General features: G+C 43.8%; 1 protein-coding gene across 1 annotated transcript in view; it reads left to right on the top strand.

The window, feature by feature from the left end:
• Positions 1-18,784, top strand: part of LOC117221606 (facilitated trehalose transporter Tret1-2 homolog) — a 48,475-nt gene that overhangs the window by 20,751 nt on the left and 8,940 nt on the right. The window contains exons 3-6 of the mRNA XM_033472692.2: positions 11,197-11,386; positions 12,322-12,493; positions 12,580-12,852; positions 17,445-17,753. Of these exons, the coding sequence (XP_033328583.2) occupies positions 11,197-11,386; positions 12,322-12,493; positions 12,580-12,852; positions 17,445-17,753 (944 nt within the window). The remainder of the gene's footprint in view (positions 1-11,196; positions 11,387-12,321; positions 12,494-12,579; positions 12,853-17,444; positions 17,754-18,784) is intronic.

Below are 18,784 nucleotides of genomic sequence, written 5' to 3'. Positions count from 1 at the left end.
GCGTCTTCGGCCGTCAACGCGACGATAATCGGGATCGCTGAAAAGCTGGCTCGGTGGGCGGTTGCAGGCTGCTCTATCGGTAGCTCGATTAAAACGTAAACAACAGCCGGATTTATATCGGCGGATTTAACGGGCTCTCGCCTCTCGATCGAGTTTCGTTCTCCTCTATTTTTCTTCCCTCGGCTTTATTTCCTCGATCATTCTTTTTCCTCGATTTTTCCGGGTTACACAACTTTGTTGCGGAGCAGAAAACTCGTCGATTGCACGCGCGCCGCGTATATACGTGTTCGTTCGGCGGGATCATCGCCGGGCTGTTTCCACTTTGCGATGTTTATAAACATCGCGCGTAGTACGGTACTATTTGTTTTCCACGATGATTCGATAGAGACCGACAGTTAATTGGAATACGCGGCGCGTCGGCCGATCGACGGCATCGATCCCAGGCGGAAACGCCGGACAATATTAGGTGTGCAAATTAATTCGCGACCCCGGCAATCAGTCGTTTGTGTAACTTCGTTCGACCGTTTGCCCTACACAGCGCGCCTGGCGAACGCCGAAAATTGCCAAAGAGTTCACCGGGTATAGAGTTCGATGATAAATTAACGCAACCGCGCTCGGTTTAATTGAACTTCGACCGCATCGTTGACACTGCGACACGGTGCCGTGCTTATTTGCGCGAACTGTGTTCTTTCGAGTTCTCAACATTCCGCGTCGATCGCAAAATTAAACGGAGAACGGATATTTCGGTTCTACGTAATTGCATCGGCCAAGAGGAGGCCGTCGCTAATTAAATTCGTAAGATCGACAGATCATTAGGTTCGCGCGTGGTCGATAAGAAACGCCTTGGCTGCGATTACAAATCGTCACTATCGAAGTTTACCGCGGCGATAGATGTTCTAGTAGACAACGTGATCAGACAACGGAAGGATTTATCGCGTTTATCGATAAACTCCTGTCGATAGGGAGAACAGATTACGGCGAAATAGAATCTTAAGAGATTATCGCTGACGTTGCTTCTCGCTGGAATTGTTTTCCGAGATCTGTACCGATTCGCGGCCCCTTTTTTAAAGTCCCGAAAACAAACTCCGGCCACTCGAAAGCCCGAGTTTACATGCGCGGTCCGCGGATAGTTTCCGTCGAAGTCGCGTGCATTACGTAAACAATGAGCCGACGTACAGAAACGCTGTCCACGCAACGGTCGAATTACGAAATTACGGTTTCGACATGACCGACAAATATTTGTCGGCGAACGACGGCTTTATTGTGACAAAGACGATCGCGTCGCTGTTGCGGAACTACCTTCGGCGTTTCGCGTCACTTCGGAAACGGTACATTAGCTTTTCGGGCCGAGACAGAAATTCGTGTCGCGCGTTTCGCGATTTCTGCAGATTATTTCGCCGCTGGTCGCGGGCGTCGATCGCGCAAAGACGATCGGCAAAGTTGAACCGTCCCCGTTATCAGCGACACTGCAATTCGAGGAAATTCATCGATTCCAGAGACCGGCAACCGACGACTCATCGTAGTTGTGCCATCGATCCAATCGGAACGATACTCGAACAAAACCCGGTGCACACACCGATGACACTCTTCCTTCCGCGGAATTCGAGTCGCAGCGTTATCCTTTGTTTACCGGTGCGCGCTACGTATCACGAAATTCGTTCGGTCATCGATTACGAAACGAGCCAGTGCCGTTTACGTAACATTCCCGCGGCGCTGGAAAATCGCGACGCCGCGCTGCGACGCGACCCGCCGTCCGGATAAGATAAACTGCACCGATGCAATTTTGCAATCCGGGATTACCGCGATTAAAGAGCGATTGCGGCGGTAAAACTTTCTCCGGCATCTCGCGATTTAATTGCCGCGTTGCACTCGCGGACAACGTTCTCTGGTCGCGGCGAATTCATTCCCGTATAGATCGCTGCGACAGCGTGTTGCGTTCGCCAAAAACGATTTGAATTGGATAAACGGAAAATTTATTAATTTATCCCCAATTTATCTGAACGAGGAGGCTCGTTTTTGTAGTTGCCGATTGTCGATAGCTATAAAAACGTGCCGCGAGGCTGGAATACAGTAATTTCTCCCTAATTCGCGCTCGGATTGCGCACAAAAATGAACAATTTGGGAAGAGGAGAGATACGATTATTCGAGCTTTTATTATTCTCGTTTTTATAGTTCTTAACAATCGGTAACTGTAAAAACGAGCCGCCAGGCTCGAATAATCGTATCTCTCCTCTTCCCAAGTTGTCCATTTTTGTTTATAAGCTGGGGGAATTTAGCGCAGTATAGTAATGTCTCTCTAATTGACGCTCAGATTGTCCACAAAAATGAATAATTTGGGAAGAGGAGATACGATTATTCGAGCCTTATGTCTCGTTTTTATAGTTGCCGATTATCAACAGCTATAAAAACGTGGCGCCAGGCCCGAATACAGTAATTTCTCCGTAATTCGCGATCGGATTGCGCATAAAAATGGATACTTTGGGAAGAGGAGATACGATTATTCGAGCCTTATGTCTCGATTTTATAGTTCTTAACAATCGGTAACTGTAAAAACGAGCCGCCAGGCTCGAATAATCGTATCTCCTATCCCCAAATTGTCCAATACTGTGCGCAATCCGAGTGCGAATTAGGGAGAAATTATACTGTAATCGCATCTGCCCTTCCCAAATCGACCATCTTTGTTTACAAGCTGAAGGACAATTGGAGAGAATTCACCATAATGAGTGGGAAGTTTCGTCGGCAGCCCCGGAGGAAGCTATCGGACAGAATGAATCACCGACAACGTGTCCGACAAGCGCGGTCGTTGCGCCCGAAAGGATTCGCATTATTTTTTGTTTCCTGCCGTATAACGAGAACGATGGGCGCAATGAAACCGAATTCGCTCGGCTCATTGGCTCAATCGGCCATCACCGGTCTCGGACACGTTCACGGGCACCCACTGATTTAATCGCGGCGGGAATTAAGCTGTGGTCCCCCCTGAGATAACGGATCCATGCTGCAGACTGATCTTGGCCGAACGTTCGTGATCTTTAAAAAATGGAGAGCCTCGGTCTCTTAGAGACATCGATGCTGATCGCACGGTACATAGTTCGCTGCTCGCGGAGCAAAAGCCAAGTTCATAGTCGATCGGGTCAGCGATCGAACGTTGGAGCTTTGGACATCGGAGGTCACGGAGTCGCTCATTCACTCGATTCGATGCACAGCATTTCCTGATCGTGAAACGCGGTATCTTCTAATTGCCCGCGCCATGCGTCTCCATAATCCGATCAGACGGCAAAATGTTTTGTAAACATCAGCGATGTCGCGACAGTCGGATGTAGTAGATCCGTGGATTTCGAGCTCATTCGATAGGCGGATCCTAGCAGCAGAGCTCTTCGATCCAATCAAACACGTCGATTTAATCTTTCGCTGTTATTCTCTTGGTATAAATGCGAGCATTCTCAGCGACGCTCCGACGAGCCGATAATCAGAATAATCGAATATTAATAAGAAACGTTCGTCTCGGTGCGGAAAATATCGCGTCAAGGACGGAAAAAATATCCGCCGAGATCATCTATTTGGAGCGTTAAATATTACGTTAATCGTTATCAGTGATTACGAATGGTTGGTTCGCGAAGAATTTCGATCGACGCAATCGCCTCGCGAGCTCACGACGATTCTTATTTTAATTCTTATCGGCACGGAAATTTTCCATCTCCGCGGCCGACTCCTGCATTCTGTTCTATTTTCCTCGGGTTCCATTCAACCGGTTCGCCGAACTTCCCACTACCCGTCTTCGATCTCGTATCGGCGCTCGCCGATTTGACGTCGCGAGAACTTTTCAATCGCCGCAGAGATAACGCCGACTCGCACGGCGCAACGTGTGCACCACCGTTCTCGTAGACGAATCTGTCTCGAAGGTTTTCTGCACTTTGGACAGCGTGCCCCGTTCTCACCAGAAAACCACGAACAATTCTGGCAAATATTGTTGTGTTTGCCTGGTAAATATTATTGTGTTTACTAGATACGACGTGCAAACTCGTCTGTGCCAATTCAAACCAAAGTCTAGCAAAGAAAATAAAACACGATAAGCACGGAGAGAGAAAGTCAACAGAGATTTTATGGATAGATTAGAATTCTCTATGGTACAAATACGTTTTACGTGCAGTCCACACGATCCGAGAGAACTCGTGTGCCAAAACGATTTATACTTGTAACTTAGTCCGAATAATAGTTTATTTATTTATTTATTTTTATACGGTAATAACCCATTAACGGTTGTTCGAGTTCCAAGCAGAGCGATCGCGTTGTTTAGATTTTGCGTCGCACAGCTGCTCCTTTTTATTGTAAAATAATGCAGCTATCACATTTTGTATTTCATTGTTATCTTCTCGATAATTTTTATTGAACAAAACTTGAAATATTCATAAATTAATACGTACGCATGTTAAGACAAGCGTCATCGCGCTGTTTAGATTTTGCGTCGCACAGCTGCTCCTTTCTATTGTAAAATAATGCAGCTATCACATTTTGTATTTCATTGTTATCTTCTCGATAATTTTTATTGAACAAAACTTGAAATATTCATAAATTAATACGTGCGCATGTTAAGACAAACATCATCGCACTGTTCGGTATTTTTCGATCGTGTTCTTTCAATGACTGGGCTTCGAACGGTTAACACTAGATTTACGGAACCCGTCAAAATGGCGGGTCACTGATTTTTTAATTTACGATTATTTATATCGCAACGATACATTTATGAGTTATTTATTCAATTTATATGTTACTTACGGCAAATGTTACAATAACACTTGTTAAAGATCAGAATAAACGTTTTATCGTTACTTTCATAAATTAATACAAAACAGTTACTTTTATAAATATATAAATATATAAATAAATATATAAATATATAAATAAATATATAAATATATAAATGTATCGTAACGATACATTTATGAGTTATTTATTCAATTTATATGTTACTTACGGCAAATGTTACAATAACACTTAAAGATCGGAATAAACGTCTTACCGTTACTTTTATAAACTAATATAAAACAGTTACTTTTATAAATATATAAATATAATATAAAACAGCCGCGTTTTTTGTGCTCCGTAAATCTAGTGTTAATGTACAAGAAATTGATAAATTTGACTATGGCAAATGCAGTTCTTTCCTCATTGACGTCTTATGTCAATTCTCCCCACTCTAACATCCAATACCTAAATCTCTTAACTTCTCGTTCCCGGACCCGACAGTAAGAAACCGCGACCTCTGCACCATAGTGCCTCGGTAATTTTGCCAACGAGGCGAAACTGCATCGGCGAATCTGTTTGTCGCAACCCGGCTCGGCGCAACCTCGGCGGAAAGTTAAGGGATCAAGACGTCGTTTTCCCGCGTCATACGTCGAGCCATTTTTATGCCGCGCTGCAAGTCGATTTGCCAATACTATCGGTAGCCGACGATAAGCATTTCAAGTGACGTTCGCGCGGTTTACAGTAATCTGGAGTGCGTTTGTAAACTAAATGTTTACGGAGGCGCGATCCGTTTGCTCGGAGACCGTCAATCTGGATCGATATTGCTCCCGTCGCGTCAGATTTATTGCGCGCCGCGGAAATGATTTGCGAGCAGGTCGTGCGTCAACGAAGAAGTCATTGGCGTAAATCGCGGCGCGTTTTGGAAAATAAAAAACGAGGTCGAAAGGAAACGAGCGGTGATACCGCGGCGCGTGGCTTGCTTCGCCTTGCGTGCAAACTGATCTCTCTCTCTCTCTCTCTCTCTCTCTCTCTCTCTCTCTCTCTCTTTCTCTCTCTCTCTCTCTCTCTCTCTCTTTCTTTCTTTCTTTCTTTCTTTCTTTCTGTCTCCCTATTCGGTATTTGCGAGCTTATCATCTCCCTTTTTTTATGCACGCAGTTCATTTTGAATGGTTTGGCTTTATTCGCGTTCAAACAATTCTCCTCCGCTTTGACGCAGCGAGCTCGGATCCGGCGAACAAATATTCTCCGAGCGAAACTCGCCCGAATTGAACGAGGATTGTTTGGAGTTTCTTTTCCGAGAAGGCTGGAATAGACAGCGCGTAATTTCAACTCGATTATGCAGTTTATACGGAGAGCTCTCCCCTCCACCCCTCGGTAATACCTCCCTTCTGTCCCTTTTGATGGAAACTTTAAATTTAAATGAAATTTCAACCTCGACCAGACAATTCCAGCTTGCCGCGGACGGATCCCATCAAATAGTTTTCCGGCATCCGGCCTGTGGGTCAAGAGGCATCAAAAAGCCGTAAAATGTCCCGTTTCATAAGTGCCCTCAAAATTTAAATGAAAAAAGGTTTTTACTGTCAGTTAATTGAATATCTGGGTCACAATATTTGGAGTAATTTTTTCTCAGTCTTTCAAGCACACCTTGAAATGACTGAAATATGAAATTATTATTCACAGTACATATTGTCTACAGGATGAAACATTGAAACGTTAATTTTCAAGTTAATGTTTATTGCCAAGTTGTTCTCAATTTGTTCGTCACTTGTTGATCATTTGCTCTGCATTATTTGTAAATTAGTCGTTCACGAGTTGTTAATTAGTTTGGCACTTGTACACATTCAATATGTGTATTTTATTGTTATATTTTTCTTTATAAATGTTATTATAAAATAGCTTCTGTTATTTATTCCATGTTCATAAGACCAAATATATATCTGTAAATATAATACTTGTTTCAAAAAATCAAAACGTCTCGCGGAAGTAACATGATTTCAGTCAGAAAATGTTCTTTATCGTTTTTGTATTATTTTCTGTCCCATAGTACTTTCCTCTCAAAAGTACATATTTTTTACAAATTATATTCGAAAGTATTCTTTATACTTTCAATTCAAAAGTATTCTTTATACTTTCGATTCAAAATTACTCTTTTACGTTTTCAATTCAAAAGTATTCTTTATACTTTTAATTCAAAATTACACTTTTACATTTTTAATTCAAAAGTATTCTTCATACTTTCGATTCAAAATTACACTTTTACATTTTCAATTCAAAAGTATTCTTTATACTTTCAATTTAAAATTACACTTTTATATTTTCAATTCAAAAGTATTCTTTATACCTTAAGTTCAAAATTACTCTTTTACATTTTCAATTCAAAAGTATTCTTTATACTTTCAATTCAAAATTATACTTTTACATTTTCAATTCAAAAGTATTCTTTATACTTTCAATTCAAAAGTACTCTTTTACATTTTCAATTCAAAAGTATTCTTTATATACCTTCAATTCAAAATTACTCTTTTAAATTTTCAATCCAAAAGTATTCTTTACGCTTTCCAGAATTTGAAAAACGGTGTTCCAGATTTTTCTAGCCAATTCCCCGGTTCTCGTCCGTTTTCTTCAGAACGAATTACAAACGATGGGACTCGATGTATCCCGGTCGCGTGCATTGTTTGTCGATCCAATCGGGAACGACGCTAGCCGAGATTTTCCTCGTGGCGCACATCTATCCGCCGCGGCCAGCGTACCAGATTATTTTTATTCTTTTTTTTCCGGTGCCGCACGCGATCGGATGATATAAGAGCAATCTCGCCGAGATTACGTAAACCCGGCATTACTTGTTAAATGCAACGTGACGCGGCCAGCACGCCTCTCCGTCCGACGATCCTGCGTTGACCTTTAGATTCCGAGCGCATCCATCGCGGTTCTTTACCCTTTCGAATGTAACCGAACCGACGCGAATCTGCCTTCTCCCGAATCGCATCTGTGGATCCACGACCATCGCGATCGCTGGAATCGCTCTTTGAACGAATTCAATGACTCAATGATTGTTGAAAGTCCTGGGCCACAAAAGTCGCAGGAAAATCGTTTGCGAATGTCCGTGAAAAGTAAGAAATCTGCACGGTTCCCTGAAGCCAAAGATTGCTGGCTGGCTAAAGGTCGATTTATGTTATCCGTTCAGGCACGAAACGTTTACGTCACGATTCGACTCGGGCAAATGCATCTAGTATTTGTATCGCCGGACCACGTTCGGCAATCGCCAGCCGCAAGAAGTCTTTCCTGCAGTAACTGTCGATTGAAAACGTTTCCCATTTATCTTCAGAAGATCTGTGCCGCATACCGCTATTATCGCATGACGAAAACCTTTTGTTTTTCGCTACGCATATTGTCCGAGATCGTAACGTTACACGTTGCCGTCTCGTTTACGGCTTTTTGCCTGAACTAAGTATACATCATACGGACGTGTTCGTTCGAGTACGTTCGGTCACGTGTCGCTTCAGGCGAAACAATGTTTCAGAGGATGCCGGTCGTCGTACCGTCCGAAACAAGTCATATCCGAACCGATCCGTAACACTATATACGGGGTGTTCCAGATCGAAATCATGAAACTCCGTCCGCGTGTTCATGTGGCCATACTGATCAAAAAATGTTCGATATGTCATAGATCGATTCGACTTCGTTTTCGAGATTCTGAAAGCAAAGTAGCATGAAACAGATATGTGCATGAAGAAAATGCGGGCAGATTCCTAGGTACAGTCATTCACAAAAGTGTTCGTACATCTTTTAAAACGCAATAATCTTTTTAAAACTGGACTAAGTGTCTCGAATTTTCTTTTTAAATGATAGCGGGACTAGTCTACCAGACGATGATCACCAAAATGCTTTTTTAAACATTTTCTGTCACTTGGAATGACAAAAAGTAAATAAAAACTCTCGCTTTCTAACTTTTTTATTCGACCCTATAACGAAAATTTAAAAAACTCCTCTCACAGATCTCGGCAATTTATATGCACACTATATATTTTATCGAAATTGGTTGACGTTGTTATGAATTACAATAAATTAAAGACAGCAAAAATCGCAGTTTTGTCACAATTTTGACCAAAAAAGAAAACTGTAAGAAATCTGCAGTTTTTTAAATCTTTCAACGCCTGCTGCAACTTTCGACACCCATATAAGTTACCGAGATCTGCGAAAGGCATTTTTTAAATTTTTGTTGTAGTCCCAGATAAAGAAGTTAAAAAACGAGAGTTTTATATTTCTTTTCGTCATCCCAAATACACAATAGCAAAATTAAAAAGAGGCATTTAATCATCATCTAGTAGATTAGTCCCTCTATCATCTAAAAAACAATTCAGGTAATTTAGTTGAGTTTCAAAGAAGTTACCAAACTAATTTTCGTACATCGTGAAACTTGTGCGAAGCTTCTCCGTTGAAAATCGGCGCGTATCGGTGAACGGGGTTCCCTCGTAAGGCGCGTAATCCGGTGACTGTTCGAATGAATTTTTATCGCGCTAGTTTGTATCGGTCGTGGATGCGACGACAGATCCTCCTTGAGCCTTGTCTCTGCAATTGGCAATCTCGCGGACCGCCTTCGGCCGGGATCCTTGAGCGCTCGAAACGAACGATCGCTGCTTTACGACCACGGCCCCGTAAGTGGCCGAGTAAGGACCAATTTAAACTTCCGCGGACAGAGTCGGCCGTCTCTTATCTCTTCCTGGTTGCTAGCCCGTAAAGAGATCGCGGACGAATCTATCGCAACCATCGCCGGAATCCTCCGTCCGCGTTTCCCCGGCTTCGCCAGTTTATCATCTTCAATTTTCATCGTTTTACCAGGAGTCCCAGCGGCAGACCGCTTTGTCTTTGCGCGCGTAATTCGGAAATGAAATAACTGGAATCAAGTCGGGCAACCGGAAAGAGAGATTTTAACGCTCCCCCAGAGGCTGTTGGTGTCCTCGTCGGAAAACCGTGCCGCAGCTGGTCCATGATGGATGCGAGGAGGGAGCCGCGACGCGGCCCGCAATCTCTTCCCATTCCGCGACGTTATTTTCCGTGCAATTTGGCAGCGGTTGTCATTTTTCCGAGCTGGTCTTCCTCCGGTAAAATCAACCGCAAATTGCGCCCAGCGTTATCCTTATCGCCGCGTCTGGCGAACGGACTGTTATTTAACATTTAACCCTTACCCTTACATTTTTGGAGCGGAGCGCCTGAGATAAAGGAAGTCTTAGTTTGAGCGGAAAAGATTACACGTCCTTGTGAATGCATTTGATATTTTATTTATTTTATAAATATACATTTTCCTATTGTAAATAAAAGATAAATTTTAAATTTTTCAATTCACCATGGTGTGACATCTTTGGTAACAATCTCCCATGTGCATTCTGGGTTTACTTGGACAAGTGTGACAGTAATCACTTTGCCAAATAGAGTTACCAGATATTTCTTTCAAGTTTAGAACATTTTCCGCGTAATTGTTGGTTTCCTTTATAATTTCATTTACCAATTCGTCCGTGAAAAATAATTTAAAATATGTAGCAATACACTAAAAGGTATTCTATCTGGAATATCTAATTCTTCCGTAACATCACGCCATTCGTCTAAGTCTTGTAACGAATCTTCGCTTTCACTTTCAATAATTCTCATTCTTCGCCTCTTTTGTAGTATAATTTCGCTACTACTACTCGAAGTGTCAGAATCATAATCAACATTGTCTTCCACAATGTCTTTTAACCCTTCAAAATCAAATACGTCTTCGGTATCGCTCGGCACTAAATTCTCATCGTAATATTTAATTTTCTCCATGTTGCTAACCATAGAAAAGGTCAAAAAATGGTTTAATCGTAACGGTACAGACTTAGCACGTTTTAACTACAGATAACAATTGCTAACGCCGACGATAACGTATGGTAAAAACATTTGGCTCCGCAGCGGAGCCTTCGGAGTTACTGAACAAATGATAAATGTCTCCGTAGCGGAGCCTTCGGAGCGCTAAGGGTTAACATTTAAGCAATCCAATTATGTACCTCGTCCTGGCGTGTCGCGTCGGCACGATCGGCGAGAGGAAAAAAATAATAACAGAGTCTCGGAAGATGACGAGCGGCGCGAAGCAGATGGATCCGGTGTTCGCGGCTCGTCTTGCCGGGGGACAGAATGCCGTAACATCCTCTCGGTCGCCTCGGAAAAACGAGCGACAGTCCGTGGTGGCTCTAGTCGCCATTATCGGTCTCCAATTATGTAATGCATCGATGAAGCGGGCGACGAGCTCTTAATACGCGTCCCGCGCGATAAGCAATTTGAGTCGGTCGTAGTGGAAAAATTGACGATTAGGTTTATCTGCGCTTCGTCTTCTCCCATCGATATCGTTTCGCGTTCGTTACTGAGCGTCGCGAAATTATTCCGCCGCGTTGTTGTCGGACCATGTCACAGCCGAACGTTTCATTATGATTCCAGCGAATATGTGCACCTTAGCGACGGGCGCCATGATGGGATGGACGAGTCCTGTGCTTCCGAGGCTGGGGAAGGAATTGAAGGATAATCCTCTCGGAAGGCTGATCAGCCAGGACGAGAGCTCGTGGATTGGATCGTTGTTGGCCGTTGGAGCGTTATTTGGTTGTTTCGTGGCTGGATACCTAGCAGACAGGTAACGGAACCTCGTTAACGTTACGTTTACGGAACACTAATAGCAGCTGCTTCCGATTGCTTCGTGAAAATAATCTAATCTCGGATTTTTAACGAGTTTTATCATAATATGCGGGGTGTTCCAAAATTATGGTATCTCTGGGAAAGAGAAAGGGAGAGAGACTCCCGAGATCATATGAAGCAAATTTTTCTTCAACGAAAATGCAATCCGCGGCTTTGTTTACGAGTTATTAATGAGAAACACTGACCAATGAGAGGTCCGGTTGCTGCTGATCTTCTCCGGCAACGGAGAGATCGTCACCTTGGTGAGGGCGAATTCCGATAAACCCTTGGCTCTTCTAGGGCTCGGTAGGCTCGCTTCGACCTATCGAAATCTACAGGGTATTCCATAATTATGTGAACACCTGGAATAGGGTGATTCCTGAGGTCATTCGAAGAAACTTTTTCCTCGGCGAAAATGCGATCCGTGGCTTCGTTTGCGAGTTATTTACGAAAAACACTGACCAATGAGATCAGCGAGATCGGCTGGCGCGAGGCGGCCGAGCCAACGAGCGGTCGAAGCCCAGTCCCGCTGATTGGCTCGGCCCCCACGCGCCTGATGTTCTCGCCTCTCATTGGTCATTGTTTTTCGTTGATAACTCGTGAACGAAACGGCAGATCGCATTTTCGCTAAGGAAAAAGTTGCTCCAAATGACCCGAGGAACGCCTCATTTGCTGGAAGTACCGTAATCTTGGGACACCCTGTATATGTTCAATGAAGCAAACGACGCGTTCCGCAAAAGGCTCGCGTTCAATTCGAAGCTGGGCGAACCTCGACGAGGCGTTCATGCCTCGCGTGTCACGAAGAAATTGAGATTGATTGCTCCGAAACGAAATTTCCCTTCCACTCTTAGCTCTGACGCTAACCAGCAGGGCTTGCTCGATTGTTGAATCTAGAATCGGCAGAAAACTATCGCTCCTTTGCTCCACGGTGCTGTTCCTGATCGGATGGGCCCTAATCGCAGCAGCCTCGGCAGTGCCGATGTTGTACGCGGCTCGAGTTGTCTTCGGGTTCGCCATGTCTTTCACCTTCACGGTCGTTCCCATGTACTGCGGAGAAATCGCCGAGGTAAAGATCGTTGTCGCGTCTCGGGGAAACCGGTCGATTTCGATCGAGAATAGAATCGCATTAATCGCGGTGTTCCCGTCCGCTAGATCTCCGTCAGAGGTGCCCTGGGATCGTTCCTGCAGCTGTTCATCACTATCGGCCTGCTATACTCGTACGTGATCGGCCCGTACGTCTCTTACACGGTGTTCTGGATCCTGTGCGCCATCCATCCGATCATCTTCTTCGCCGCATTCGTGACCATGCCGGAGTCCCCGTTCTTCCTCCTGAAGGCCGGCAAGAGGGAACAGGCTGTCGCCGCTTTGGCCAGGCTGCGCGGAAAGTCCGTCGCCAGCGTGCAGAAGGAGGCTGACGAAATACAGGTATACATGCATATGATCATTTGCAATGGAAATAAGCGTTCTCGTTATCGACCTCCGTAGAATGCGGCAGGCCTAGGTCTGGGTTAGACCGGAACGCGGAGCACGCCAGCGAATTTGCAAGTGAAAACGGTATCGCTCTCGGGCAGCGTAGAGTCTTTAAACCCTTTAACCTTTTGCCGTACGATATATTGCCTCGAGAACGCGTGCCACAAGCAACAACAAGATCGGTGGCCACCTGTCGAGCCCTTTCACGGTTGCGCGAAACGTCTGAAGTTGAGCCAATCGCGAACTTGTTACGGAAAATGTAAATACATTATACATTCCGTTAATATCCCGTTAATATTCGGACACTTTTCAGAACGCAATAACTCTTTTAGAACTGGACTAAACGACTTGAATTTTCTTTTTAGACGATAGAGCGACCAGTCTACTAGACCGTAACTAGAATGCTTGTTTAAAAGGTTGCTATTGCCTAGAATGATGAAAGAAAATGAAAAACTCTTGCTTTTTAACTTTTCTGTCTGTGCCTGCAACGAAAATTTAAAAAATTTGTTTTGCAGATCTTGGTAAGATATATACGTGTTAAAAATTTCACCGAAATCGATTGATCTTCGTTATGAGCTGTAAATAATAAAAGATCGCAAACATTGCAGCACGCGACTAGCTGGTTCCTGCGCCACCTCTTTTAGCTACTAATAAAACAATTAAATGACAAAAAACAAAAAAATACACAAAACACGTATCTCCTAGTCTAACACGAGCCTAACTAGTTATGTTTATATTTGGCCCAAATGACGCATCACGCCTCTCATTTCTGGTTCGTTATTTTTATCACGTCTCTCAGACGTGATAATCGTTTCTGATCCGATTATTTGATCACGTCTCTCAGACGTGATAATCGTTTCTGGCCCAATCTTTTAACCACGTCTCTCAGACGTGATATTCGTTTCTGGCCCGATTTTTTGACCACGTCTCTCAGACGTGATAATCATTTTTAGCCCGATATTTTGACCACGTCTCTCAGACGTGATAATCGTTTCTGGCCCGATTATCTGACCACGTCTCTCAGACGTGATAATCGTTTCTGGTCCGATTTTTTGACCACGTCTCTCAGACGTGATAATCATTTCTGGCCCGATTATCTGACCACGTCTCTCAGACGTGGTTGTAAGGCAAAGGGTTAATATCGATCACCCCATCATTTACGCGACTACTCCGACGCGACGGCTGCTTTATAATCACGATACAATCGCGCCAACGTCCGCTCGAAATGACAGGTCGCCGCTCCTCGAAGACACGTGTCGCCGCGGCCCTCGGCGTCGCGCGTCGCCGGGTCGGCGACGTCTGTCCTGTGTCCTGTGTCCTGTGTGGCGTCGTCGAGGTTCTGGACGAAGTCGCCGAAACGAGATTGTCGGACGAACAGTCCGCAACCGCGATCAAGGAAAATAACAAACTCGCGATTCATCCGGAAAAAGTCAGCTATCCGAGGAGACTCGTCGGGTAGAAATAAGTCAGATCATTCCCATTGGCTTTAACATTAAATTAATCGAGCGACCGCAACACAAATTTTTTCGATTCACAATATCATCTATGATAGACTGCCTTATAGAAATGCGAGATCACAACTCATAATAATAATAATAATTATTATAACAATAATTATAATAGTAATAGTAATAATAATAATGATAATAATAATAATAATAATAATAATAATAATAATTACAATAATAACAATAATTTTAGATAAAAAGAAGTAATATAATTTTTAATATATATATTAAATAATAATAATTTTTTAAATAAATAATAAATTATTTATTAAATAGTAATAATATTTTAAATAAATAATGAATTAATTATTAAATAATAATAATTTTTTATATATGTATTATTTTATAATATATAATATCTGTACATAATAATATAATATATATAATAATAATAATTCTTATTATAATAATGATAAATTATAAATAATAATGATTAATTACGTAATTATTATTATAATAACGATAGTAATAATTAATACTATTTCAAAGCTAAGGAGACGCAAATCGGTTGGTATCGGCACACACACACGGACGGGATGAGAACATGCTTCCCATTCCGCAATTGAGAGAGAAAAGGCGATAGAGTCGCGCGATAAGCCCCTCGACCTCCCGTATAAATATCTTACATCGGAATTTTACCGAAAACGTCGCGGGGCGCCGGCCGACGGCCGACGCGATAACGCATCGTCCCGCATTCAGTGTTTGTCTTTGCAGCGATCTTATCTGCGTTCGGGTCACGTTCGCTGAACGAGGCCGGGGGTAAGGTCGTTCCTTGATCCGCCAATGGCAGCGGCGATCCGGCAACGTGCCTTCGAAGTCAGCGGTGAATCGCGCGAGCGACGAGAGACTTGCCCCCCCCCCCTCCCCGGCCCCGACAAGGATCGACACGCGTCGACGCGTCGCACACGATCTTCTGCTTCACAGAACCGACGCGTTCCGATCGGCTGCTCGATATTTACCCCATTGCACTCGGGTGGTAACTCCGAGGCACCACTAAAATTTGTTATGTCACGTACTAAATTAACTAAATTTTATATTAACGAAACTTAGATTTAAAAAGTTCTTGGAAGCGTAACCGTCGCGCAAGTCACAAAGCTCAACATGGTGTGCATAAAATACATTCGGTCATATAAAATGAAAATGCTGTGAGTCAGAAAAATGATTTTAGATGTACAGCTAAGACGGAGCTTCGAGTGCAAAGGGTTACTAAACTGCCGATATTTATGCAAAATAAAAATTGTCCGCATCAATTGCAAAACGTAGGAAACCAAGTGAAATCTTGTTTCTCTCCTAAATAATTCGAATATAAGTTGCAATTAACGTATTCACAGTTTTAGTTTCTCTTCATTTCTACTTTGTTCTATGCTTCGCGCATACATTTTCTCCTGTGAACGACGATATACAGTAATGTCTCCCTAACTGACGCTCAGATTGTGCACAAAATGGACAATTTGGAGAGAAGGAGATACGATTATTCGTGTTTTGCTTCTCGTTTTTATAGTTGTTGACAATTCGTAACTATAAAAACGAACCGCAAGGCTCGAATAATCGTATCTCCTCTTCCCAAATTGTCCACTTTTGTGGACAATCTGAGCGTCAATTAGAGAGACATTACTGTATTACGCTAAATTCTCCCAACTTATAAACAAAAATGGACAACTTGGGAAGAGGAGAGATACGATTATTCGAGTCTGGTGGCTCGTTTTTACAGTTACCGATTGTTAAGAACTATAAAAACGAGAAGAATAAAAGCTCGAATAATCGCATCTCCTATTCCCAAATTGTCCACTTTTGTGGACAATCTGAGCGTCAATTAGAGAGACATTACTGTATTACGCTAAATTCTCCCAACTTATAAACAAAAATGGACAACTTGGGAAGAGGAGAGATACGATTATTCGAGCCTGGCGGCTCGTTTTTACAGTTACCGATTGTTAAGAACTATAAAAACGAGAAGTATAAAAGCTCGAATAATCGCATCTCCTCTTCCCAAATTGTCCACTTTTGTGGACAATTTGAGCGTCAATTAGGGAGACATTACTGTATCAACAAGTTGTAATTAGCGTAGAAGTAGAAGTAATCGTAGGCCGTGGGCCAAGGAAGTCGACCGCTTAGCCGTATTCGACGAGCATACTCGTGATAACGCAAACTGTTTCTTCGTGACGAGTATACTCGTCGAAAACAGCTAACTGGTTAAGAAGGATAATATATTTCGATATACTTCGTGAAATTATATATTTCACGTAAGCGTTGCGTTCGAACGATATCTGAAAAATACCGAACAAGTATATAGTACAATTACAGTAACTTACACGCTTTTCAAAGAGATTACAACAGCTAATTGGTTAAGCGGAGTAAATTTTATTACAAGCAATTATACTAGAAGCAATCGCTATAATCAGTTTTAGCTTTGCCAGCTTCGGTTTAAATTCAGCTTTAAATTCGTTTGCGGGATTTATGATGGTTGCGATGCGTCAGGGAACGTGTAAAAGTCAGCGACGTGCTTTCTAGAATAGTTCTGCAAGTCTAACACGCTGAGAACGGATCGGTTAGTCTCATTTCGCTCGCGTGCAACTTATTAACTTTTTATTTAGCGATTCTATGGGATCGTGAACGCAATTTTGTGGAAAATCTGAGCGTCGATTAGAGAAACACATTACTGTAATCCGCCTGTGTCCGATTCTCCGTCTCGTACTCGAATCCTTTGACACGGTTCTCTCGGAGACGCGTCCTTCGTGTTCCAGTCGGTCGGGGACTGCGGCAGATACCGTGTCAAGACTTCAATGCAATCTCAAAAAATCTACATAATGCCGAGAAATCTGATACCGATCCGACGCGCGGCGTCCCGTGACCGGACTATCGATGTCCAAGGAAAATTATGCATTCGCGGCAACGCGAGACTTTGCCTCCCCACCCACCCCTCCGGAGAGACCTGTCCGTGTCGATAATGGAGCGGAAACGTGCTTGAATTCCATTTGAAAGTCGTATTTTTGAAACAGTACCCACAGCCACTAACTTGGTGGACTTTGTCCGATCTAGGCGGAAGTGGACGAGTCCGTGAGGAACAAGGCCACCTTTGCTGACCTGTACAGGGTGAAGGCGAACTTCAGGGCCACGCTCTACACCAGTCTGCTAGCCGGGTTCCAACAGCTCAGTGGCATCAACGTCGTATTGTTCTACATGGAGGCGATCTTCATCAGCGCCGGCACGACCATGCCAACAGCGATCGCAACCATCATCGTCGGTGTCGTCCAAGTACTCGCTTCCGCTGTCACCCCCGTCGTGGTCGACAGACTGGGCAGGAAGATGCTGCTGATCTTCTCCGGTATCGGAGAGATCGTCACCTTGGTGAGTGCGAATTCCGATAAACCCTTGGCTCTTCTAGGGCTCGTTAGGCTCGCTTCGACCGATCGAAATCTACAGGGTGTTCCATAATCATGTTAACACCTAGAATGGGGCGATTCCTGAGGAGATTCGAAGCAACTTTCTTCTTTACAAAAATTTTCTCCGAGGCATCGTTCACGAGTTATTCACGAAAAACACTGACCAATGAGATCGGCGAGATCGACAGGCGCGAGGTGGCCGAGCCAACGAGCGGTCGAAGCCCAGCCCCGATGATTGGCTCGGCCCCCACGCGCCAGATGATCTTGTCTCTCATTGGTCACTGTTTTTCGTAAATAACTCGCGAACGAAGCCTCGTAGAATATTTTCGCTAAGGAAAAAGTTGCTTCAAATGACCCCGGGAATCATATTTTTCCGTCTGTTAACACAATTATGAGACATCCTGTAGATCTGTAGAGTTCGGTCTCGAGATCGTAGCCGAGATCGGCGATAAAGGTCGGCGAAGACTTTAATAACGCGTTCGCGGTAACAAGCAGATCGGATCGAATCGCTGATACAAGACCGCAAAAAAATACGCGGCGATTACGTCTCCTTAAACGGGGCAGAGGAACATCGCAGTAACGCCGACTTCGCGAAGACACTTTTTACGGTCCGAGGCGCCGAGTAATGGGCGAACCGTGATCTCCGCGAGATCGTCGGACTGTTGTCATTTCAAACGGTTTTGCTTCGAGGATCGAGGACCGCGATATCGTCGCAGCGATGGTACCGGTGTCGTTCATCAAAGATACGGGATTCGGCAAAGCGGCTAATGGATCCGCCGTTCTGCCGCGCAGAGTACACTGGATCAGTCGGAAAATTAACAGTAGACCCGTATGCAAATTCCGACGTTCCTTATCGCGAGCAAATAGATATCCTACGTACGATCTCCCAGTTGATGAAGTGGGTTACGGACGCGGCGTTCTGATTCTGGTCGATTGTCGCGCTGCACACTAACGCTCGCCAAGCAGCATAGTCCTCGGCTCTGCATGCTGATGCGC

Source organism: Megalopta genalis, chromosome 7 (genome assembly GCF_051020955.1).
Source record: "Megalopta genalis isolate 19385.01 chromosome 7, iyMegGena1_principal, whole genome shotgun sequence".
In the NCBI taxonomy this organism is placed as follows: domain Eukaryota; kingdom Metazoa; phylum Arthropoda; class Insecta; order Hymenoptera; family Halictidae; genus Megalopta; species Megalopta genalis.
Note: the sequence above shows the minus strand (reverse complement) of the source record. Positions and strands in the feature narration are given on the sequence as shown.